The following is a 10,317-nucleotide window of genomic DNA, read 5'->3' as shown; positions in this document are numbered from 1 at the left end:
TAACAAAAAATTAGAGCAGAATTAAATGAAATAGAGAATAGAAAAACAATTGGAAGATTTAACAAAGTTGATTCTTGGAAAAGATAAAAAAAAAAATTACAATAAACCATTAGCCAAACTGACAAAAGAAAAACAGGAGAGAAAGCAAATAACCCAAATAAGAAATGAGATGGGTAATATCATGACAGACCCAACTGAAAATAAAATAATTATAGCAGAATACTGTGAAAAATTATGCTCCAACAAATTCAAAAATCTAGAGGAAATGCACAAATTTCTAGTAACACACTACCTACTCAAACTTACACAAAGTAATGTTGAAAATCTGTACAGAACCATAACAAGAGAAGAGATTGGAAAAGTTATTAGAAAACTCTCAAAAAAAAAAAAAGCCGTGGCCTTGATGGCTTCACTGGAGAATTTTACCAAACTTTCAGAGAAGAGTTAACACCTCTACTACTAAAGATATTTCAGAGCATAGAAAAGGATGGAATACTCTCAAACTCATTCTAAGTAGCTAGCATAACCCTGACACCAAAACGAGGTAAAAAATCACAAAATTACAGACCAATATCCCTCATGAACATAGGAAATCACATAGAGGAAATCACCAAGTCCATACCATTTACAAAAGCACCCAAAAGCGTAAAATACTTAGGAATAAATCTAACCAGAGATGTAAAACAACTATACAAAGAAAACTACAATACCGCAAGAAACCAAATGAGACTTACATAAGGGAAAAAATGTAAGCTGCTTATGGATAGGAAGACTCAACATTGAGAAAATGTCAATTCTACCCAATGTGATCTACAGATACAATGTGATCCTAATCCAAATTCCAACAACATTTTTAAATGAGATAGAGAAACAAATCACCAACTTCATATGGAAAGGGTAGAGGCCCTAGATAAGTAAAGCATTAGTGAAGAAGAAGAACAAAGTGGGAGGCCTCACACTACCTAATTTTAGAACCTATTATACTGCCACAATAGTCAAAACAGCATAGTACTGGTACAACAACAGAAATATAGGTCAATGGAACAGAATTGGGAATCCAGACATAAATTCCTCCACTTATGAGCAGCTGATATTTGACAAAGGCCCAAAGTCCGTTAACTGGGGAAAAGACAGTCTCTTTAACAAATGGTGCTGGCATAACTGGATATCCATCTGCAAAAAAAAAAAAAAATGAAACAAGACCCATACCTCAAACCATGCACAAAAACTAACTCAAAATGGAGCAAAGACCTAAATATAAACTCTAAAATGATAAAGATCATGGAAAAAAATAGGGACAATGCAAGGAACCCTAATACATGGCATAGAGGATACAAAACATTTCTAACAATGCACAAACACCAGAAGAGAAACTAGATAACTGGGAGCTCTTAAAAATCAAACACTTATGCTCATCCAAAAAAGTCACCTAAAGAGTAAAAAGACAACCTATGCACTGGGAAAAGATTTTTGACAATCCGATCAGAGTCTAGTCTCTAAAATATACAAGATACTGCAAAACCTCAACAACAAAAAGACAAATAACCCAATTAAAAAATGGGCAAAGGATATGAACAGACACTTCACCAAGGAAGACATTCAGGTGGCTAACAGATACATGAGGAAATGCTCAGGATCATTAGCCATTACAGAAATGCAAATCAAAACAATGAGATACCATCTCACTCCAGCAAGGCTAGCATTAATCCAAAAAACACAAAATAATGAATGTTGGAGAGGTTGTGGAGAGACTGGAACACTTATACACTGCTGGTGGGAATGTCAAATGCTACAACTACTTTGGAAATCGTTTTGGCGCTTCCTTAAAAAGCTACGAATAGAAGTACCATACGATCCAGCAATCCCACTCCTTGGAATGTATCCTAGAGAAATAAGAGCCCTCATACAGATGGATATATGGACATCCATGTTCATTGCAGCACTGTTTACAATAGCAAAAAGATGGCAACAACCAAGGTGCCCATCAACAGATGAATGGATAAACAAATTATGCTATATTCACACAAAGGAATAGATAAAGAACAAGGATAAATCTGTGAAACATCTCATAACATGGATGAAGCTGGAAGAACTATGCTAAGTGAAATTAGTCAGGCACAAAAGGACAAATATTATAGGAGACCACTATCATAAGAACTCAAGAAAATGTTTAAACAGAAGAAAACACTCTTTGATGGTTATGAGGGTGAGAGGGAAGGAGAGGGGTATTCACTAGCTAGATAGTAGGATAGTAGACAAGAATTCTTTTTGGTGAAGGGAAGGACAACACACAATACAGGGGAAGTCAGCACAACTGGACTGCATCAAAAGCTAAGAAGTTTCCTGAATACAACCAAACACTTCAAGGGTCAGAGTAGCAGGGTTGGGGACTATGGTTTCAGGGGACATTTAGGTCAATTGGCATAACAAAATGTATTAAGAAAACGTTCTTCATCCCACTGTGGTGAGTGGTGTCTGGGGTTTAAAATCTAGCAAGCAGGCATCTAAGATTCATTAATTGGTCTCAAACCACCTGGAGCAAAGGATAATGAAGACCACCAAAGACAACAGGAAAATATGAACCCAAGAGACAGGAAGGGCCACATAAACCAGAGACTCCATCAGCCTGAGACTGGAAGAACTAGATGGTGCCCAGCTACCACCAGTAACGGCCCTGACAGGGAACACAACAGAGAATCCCTGATGGAGCAGGAGAAAAGTGTGATTGGAGGTCTCAAATTCTAGTAAGAAGGCCAGAATTAATGGTCTCACTGAGACCGGAGGGACCCCAGAGGACATGGCCCCCAGACTCTTTGTTAGCCCAAAACTAAAACCATTCCTGAAGCCAACTCTTCAGACAAAGATTACACTGGACTATAAGCCATAAAATGATACTGGTGAGTAGTGTGCTTCTTAGCTCAAGTAGACACTTGAGACTATGTGGGCAGCTTCTGTCAGGAGGCAAGATGAAAAGGCAGAGGGGGACAGGAGCTGGTTGAATGGGCATGGGAAATGCAAGGTGGAGAGGAGGGATGTGCTGTCATAGTATAGGGAGAGAAATCAGGGTCACATAACGATATGTACATACTTTTTTTTATGAGAAAATGAGTTGCATTGTAAATGTCCTCTTAAAACACAATTTTAAAAAAAGGAGAAGAAGTACAATACAATCCAGCAACCCTACTCCTTGGAATATATCGTAGAGAAAGAAGAGCTGTCACATGAATAGATACATGCACACTCGTGTTCATTGCAGCACTGTTCACGATAGCAAAAAATAAAAACAATGTAGGTACCCATGAACAGACAAATGGATGAACAAATTATGGTATATTCTCACAATGGAATACTATGCAATGATAAAGAACAATGATGAATCTGCAAGACGTCTCATAACATGGATGAATCTGGAAGGCATTATGCTGAGTGAAATTAGTCAGTCGCAAAAGGACGAATATTGTAGGAGACCACTACTATAAGAACTGAAGAAAATGTTTAAACACGGAAGAATATATTCTTTGATGGTTACGAGGGTAAGGGTGGAGGGAAAGGAGCATTCACTAACCAGACAGTAGACAAGAATTATTTTAGGTGAAGGGAAGAGCAACATACAATACAGGGGAAGTCAGCACAACTGGACTAAACCAAAAGGTAAGAAGTTTCCTGAATACAACCAAACACTTCCAAGGACAGAGTAGCAGGGACGGGGGTCTAGGGACCATGGTTTCAGGGGGCATCTAGGTCAATTGGCATAACAATGTTTATTAAGAAAATGTTCTGCATCCCAATTTGATGAGTCATGTTTAGGGTTTTAAGAGCTAGCAAGCAGCCATCTACAATGCATCAATTGTTCCAACCCACCTGGAGCAAAGGAGAATGAAGAACACCAAAGACAAGAGAAATATGAGCCCAAGAGACAGAAAGGGCCACAGAAACCAGAGACTCCATTAGCCTGAGACCAGAAGAACTAGATAGTGTCCAGCTACCACCAATGACTGCCCTGACAGGGAACAAAACAGACAGTCCCTGATGAAGCGGAGAAAAATGGGATGCAGAGCTCAAATTCTAGTAAAAAGACCAGACTTAATGGTCTGATTGAGACTGGAGGGACCGCAGAAGACATGGCCCCCCAACTCTCTGTTAACCCAGAACTGAAACCATTCTCAAAAACAACTGTGTAGACAAGGATGAGACTTGACTATAAGACATAAAATAATACTCATGAAGACAGTGCTTCTTAGCTCGAGTAGATAGAATACGTGATACTAAATGGGCAGCTGTTGTCCAGAGGAAGAGATGGGAAGGCAAAAAGGGACAAGAGCTGGTTGAATGGACACAGGAAATCCAGGGTGGAAAGGAGGAGTGTGCTGTCACATTACAGGGAGAGCAACTAGCATCACATGACAATGTGTGTATAAATATTTGTATAAGAAACTAACTTGAACTGTAAACTTTCACTTAAAGCGCAAGAAAAAAAAACAGTGGAAAAAACTATGACGGGCAGATTCTATTTGAATGGAAGAGTTCAGTAGTTTACATTCTTCTTTTTGAAGCCACTATGCCTTCTTATTTTTTATTATGTCATATGTTTGAAGTGAATGAGGTTAAGATGAAGAAGAGAGACATAAAGCCATCTTATCTCAAATTGTTTTTCAAATAATATACCAAAAATACTACAAATTAGAAAGCAAAATTCATATGGAATTTAACATGTAGTAAAATAAATTGATAAACACAGGAAAATATTGAATCCATTAAAGATGGAGATTTTTAAGTGAATGTTCACATGGAACACCATCTTCGTATATTAAATACTTTTTGTCATTAGACTAAATCCACTGAGAATAAGGATAAACCTCCATACTAGTGCCAGCCAGTGATATTGTGATTTCTCATGACTCCATTAAAAATCAAGAGCCAAAATATCAAACCACATTCTACTAATGTGAAGAAAAATGTGTATCAAAATTATTGGGACACAACAACAAAAAAAAGCTGATTATGAAACCCTAAAAAGGGAGTAACAGGTCTATGTGTAGTGATCACAGTCAGAAGTGATCACAGAGAATGGCTTGAAATATGCTCTATGCAAATGTATAAAGATTAAGGATCAGGGATATTCAATGACACTTAGGAAGTAACAATGCTCCATATTTGCATTTTACTATAACTTAGCTACATTTCTAAATATAATATTTGTGCCCTCATACATACATTAAAATCTCACACATAAAATTGGAATCAGGCTTTCTAACATCATTGGTAAGATAGAGATGCTTTCAGTTGTACTCAAAAACGACTGCAATCCAATTAGAGAAGTATGGTATATCCACCTGTACAAGGTATGTGACTTGGAGGTGAGAAAAACAGGTAGAGAGAGGTAAATGGCTTGCAGCTGGTCTCCTAGGGGCTGGGAATCAGCCATCCTGAATTCTACCTTCTATTGTTTTGGGCTTTTACGATTTGCAGTGTGATCAGAATGTCAGTAAAAGTGTTTGGTTAATGAGGAGCTTTGGATATGGAGCCCCCAGGGACACAGAGACTGCAAATAATCTACGTGTAACCACCTCACTCACTCACTTTAATACCCGAAGATGCATGCAGACGGTACCACTTTCGTATTCCTCTCCCATCAAGAAGCAGCACACTTGATACCCCACCCACAGATGACCCTCTTGCCGGGGAGCCTGGTGCCTCAACTTGGTCCCTCTGCCTTTCCTAAGGAAAGCTCTTCCATCTACACCATCCAACATCCAGGGCAGATGCCAAACGTTATTCCTCACTGATGCCAGTCAGGTAACCTGAATCCCATAGTTAATGTTTTGAAATGAAGACAGGTGTTTTAATACAGGTTCATCCAGCAGAATGATGCATGTGAAGATAGTATGAGCATGAAATGATTGGAATCAAGTCACCCCTAACCTCCTGCCTGTCTCCCAACTTCCTGACATGTTTCCTTGAATCTTTGCACTGATGGCAAGGAGTTGTGATTCTGCTAGTGTCCTCCTCTCTCTCCACAACGGCAAGGACCGTTTTCCTCCCGACCAGAAGCCTGCCCCATCTCAAACCGGATGACTGTTTTAAGATTCTGACATTTACTAACACTCTTGTAGTGGTGAAGAGGGTTTATCAACATCACCTTACCTTCCCTTTCCTGGTTTTTAACACACATTTGTATTACAGGTTTCCCCCGCTATCTGAAAGTAGAGTATTCCTATGAATCCTTTCATAAGCCGAAATGGTGTAAAATGAAGAAGCAATTACCATAAATTTATTTGAAAAAAATTTTTGAGAGTTGCCAGACTCAAAACATAACCCATTATTTCATACCAAATAACATATATAACCTAAAATAATGCAAACATATAGTGTTGATACACACATTTCAAAGCTATGGCAGTTTAATGCTGAGCGTAGTTTTAAGAGAAGGAGCTCTGGGAGAGTCTCTTATCACTAGAAAGGGTTCAATGCCTATTTAAAGGCCCACTGCAAAACACTGAATGCTGGTTTCGAGTTTCTCCTTTTTTTGTAAAAGTGAAAATCCAACTCAAATTTCTTTTAGTTAGCAAAGCAAACAAGCACTGATGTGGGTCTTTTGAAAAAGCAAAGTGGCATAAAGTGAACTTTCAAAAACAGGGGATACCTGTATTTCTGTTGCCCAATTCTGATTTCTGAAGAAAGCAGTGGAATCTGACACAGACTCATCAGGCTGCCTCCAGAGTGTATCTAATTTTCTCTATAAAATTACCGAATATTTAAAATGATAATAGCACGAAGAGAGTAATAAAAAAAAGACCACCCTCTCACCCTTTCCAAAATAAATAAATGTTCACACTCTGCGATATCAGCTTCTGCATCTTTTTTAAATAACCAAATAATATGCATCCAGATGGTAGCACTTCTGTATTCACCTCCACTCCTCTTGTTCCCATAAAAAAAAAAAATGACTACCCTTTCACCCCTTTCCAAACTAAATAAATATTGACACTCTGCTATATCAGCTCCTGGTCTTTTTTGGTTTTTGTTTTGCCAAATAATGTGCACACTGACAGTATCACCATTGTATTCCTGTATTCCCCTCCATTCCTCCCATTCCCATCCCAAGATGGTGTTTGCTGACATTTGATTGTAAGTCACCTCATCATCTCTATCAGATCCATCAACAATATGGAACCTAGAAACCAAACAGGAGTTTCAGAATTCCTTCTCCTGGCACTGACAGAGGATCCCAAAGTGCAGCCTCTCCTTTTTAGCCTGTTTTTGTCCACATATCTGGTCACTGTCCTGGGAAACCTGCTCATCATCCTGGCTGTCAGCTCTGACCCCCACCTCCACACCCCCATGTACTTCTTTCTTTCCAATCTCTCATTTACTGACATCTGTTTCAGCACCACCACGATTCCAAAGATGTTGGTGAACCTCCAAGCACAGAATCAGAGCATCACTTACGCAGGATGCCTCACCCAGGCCTGCTTTGTCCTGATTTTTGCTAGTTTGGAAAGTTTTCTCCTTTCAGTAATGGCCTATGACCGCTATGTGGCCATTTGTCACCCACTGAGATACACAGCTATCATAAATCCCCGCCTCTGTGGCCTGCTGATTCTAGTCTCCTTGCTCGTTAGCATTGTGGATGCCCTTCTCCACAGTCTGATGTTGTTGCAACTGTCCTTCTGCACAGACCTGGAAATTCCTTACTTCTTCTGTGAAGTTGTTCAGGTGATCAGAGTTGCCTGTTCTGAAACCCTCATCAATAACATCATCTTATGTTTTACGGCTAGCATACTGGGTGCTCTTCCTTTCTCTGGAATCATTTTCTCTTATACTCAAATTGTCTCTTCCATTTTGAGAATACCTTCAGCAGATGGAAAGTATAAAGCTTTTTCTACCTGTGGTTCTCACCTTTCAGTTGTTTCCTTATTCTATGGGACAACTTTAGGTGCGTATATGAGTACAACATTTACACACTCTTCCAGGAAGACTGCAGTAGCTTCAATGCTGTACGCTATAGTTACTCCCATGATGAATCCCTTCATCTACAGTCTGAGAAACAGGGACATGAAGGGAGCCTTTAGGAGCATTATCAGATGCACACTTGCTTTTCAGTGATTATATTATCTCCTTTGGGTTTGGATTTCTAGATTGCATCAAAGTGACAGAGTCACAGATGGCTGCAACAGACTCAGCTGTCATATCCAGACATCAAGCTCAGAGACACAAAATAGACTGTCCTTGGACCTATTGTTAATAGAGGACTTAGTATTAATAGACCTTTCCATAGAATCATACAGAGGATATCTCCTCCCATATGATCACTGAGAATAGCATCATATATCCCTTTCTAATCAAAGTTCTGTCTGGAAGAAAATAATTGCTATGAGAGCTTTATACTAACAATGCAGAGTATGTTTTCTCTTGAGAAGTTAATTCGTATAACCACCACAAGCACTTAATACAATGCCTGGCACCTAATACTCAATAAAATTTAACTAGGACCACTGTGTTCCATATGTTGCCATAATATATAAGGCTTATTATTTCTTGTTCTCACATATTTTCCACTTTCCTCAGGATTTTTATTGGTTTACCATTATTGTACATTTTAAGGTCATCTCTACTTTGAGGAGATAGCTCTTCCCCAGTAATCTTTTGAGTGCCTTCCAACCTGGGGGGCTCATCTTTCAGCACTATATCAGACAATGTTCAGCTGCTATTCATAAGGTTTTCATTGGCTAACGCTTTTCAGAAGTAGACTGCCGGGTCCCTCTTCCTAGTCTGTCTTAGTCTGGAAGCTCAGCTGAAACCTGCCCTCCATGAGTGACCCTGCTGGTATCTGAATACCAGTGGCATAACTTCCAGCATCACAGCAACACACAAGCCCCCACAGTATGACAAACTGACAGACAGGTGGTACGAGTCAAAATGAGAAGAAACAGCTGCAAACATCCATTAATAATCGGAACCTGGAATGTAAGAAGTATGAATCTAGGAAAATTGGAAATTGTCAAAAGTGAAATGGAACACATAAACATCAATATCCCAGGCACTAGTGAGCTGAAATGGACTGGTATTGGCCATTTTGAATTGGACAATCATATAGTCTACTATGCTGGGAATGACAACTCGAAGAGGAATGGTGTTGCATTCATCATCGAAAAGAACGTTTCAAGATCTATCCTGAAGTATAACACTGTCCGTGATACGATAATATCCATACACCTACAAGGAAGACCAGTTAATATGACTATTATTCAAATTTATGCACCAACCACTAAGGTCAAAGATGAAGAAATAGAAGATTTTAATCAGCTGCTGCAGTCTGAAATTAATCAAACATGCAATCAAGATGCATTGATAATTACTGGCGATTGGAATACAAAAGCTGGAAACAAAGAAGGATCAGTAGTTTGGAAAATATGCCCTTGGTGATAGAAACAATGCTGTAGATAGAATGATGGAATTTTGCAAGATCAATGACTTCTTCATTGCAAATACCTTCTTTTACCAACATAAACGGCGACTATATATATATATATATTTTTTTTTTTTTATACACATGGACCTCACCAGATGGAACACAGAAACCAAATCGACTACATCTGTGGAAAGAGACGATGGAAAAGCTCAATATCATCAGTCAGAACAAGGCCAGGGGCCAACTGTGGAACAGACCATCAAATTAGTCATATGCAATTCAAGCTGAAGCTGAAGAAAATCAGAGCAAGTCCACGAAAGCCAAAATATGACCTTGAGTATATCCCGCCTGAATTTAGAGACCATCTCAAGAATAAATTTGACATATTGAACGCTAGTGACCAAAGACCAGATGAGTTGTGGAATGACATCAAGGACATCATCCATGAAGAAAGCAAGAGGTCACTGAAAAGACAGGAAAGAAAGAAAAGACCAAGGTGGATGTCAGTGGAGACTCTGAAACTTGCTCTTGAGTGTCGAGCAGCTAAAGCAAAAGGAAGAATTGATGAAGTAAAAGCACTGAACAGAAGATTTCAAAGGGCCTCTCGAGAAGACAAAGTAAAGTATTGTAATGACATGTGCAAAGAGCTGGAGATGGAAAACCAAAAGGGAAGAACACGCTCGGCATTTCTCAAGCTGAAAGAACTGAAGAAAAAATTCAAGTCTCGATTTGCAATAGTGAAGGATTCCATGGGAAAAATATTACATGATGCAGGAAGCATCAAAAGAAGATGGAAAGAATACACAGAGTCATTATACCAAAAAGAATTAGTCAATATTTAGGCATTTCAAGAGGCAGCATATGATCAGGAACCGATGGTACTGAAAGAAGAATTCCAAGCTGCT

At 39.0% G+C, this 10,317-nt stretch overlaps 1 protein-coding gene across 1 annotated transcript; it reads left to right on the top strand.

The window, feature by feature from the left end:
• Positions 1 to 6,941: 6,941 nt before the first annotated feature.
• LOC135230877 (olfactory receptor 7G2-like) lies at positions 6,942 to 8,317 on the top strand. The gene has a single exon (XM_064283113.1). The coding sequence runs from the start codon at positions 7,168 to 7,170 to the stop codon at positions 8,104 to 8,106; it is 939 nt and encodes a 312-aa protein (XP_064139183.1). The 5' UTR covers positions 6,942 to 7,167; the 3' UTR covers positions 8,107 to 8,317.
• Positions 8,318 to 10,317: the final 2,000 nt, after the last annotated feature.

The sequence above is a fragment of the Loxodonta africana genome, chromosome 3 (genome assembly GCF_030014295.1).
Source record: "Loxodonta africana isolate mLoxAfr1 chromosome 3, mLoxAfr1.hap2, whole genome shotgun sequence".
NCBI lineage: Eukaryota > Metazoa > Chordata > Mammalia > Proboscidea > Elephantidae > Loxodonta > Loxodonta africana.
Note: the sequence above shows the minus strand (reverse complement) of the source record. Positions and strands in the feature narration are given on the sequence as shown.

What these genes read in the sequence shown, in the direction of transcription:
- LOC135230877 (XM_064283113.1), top strand. Translation starts at nt 7,168, where the DNA reads ATGGAACCTAGAAACCAAACAGGAGTTTCAGAATTCCTTCTCCTGGCA.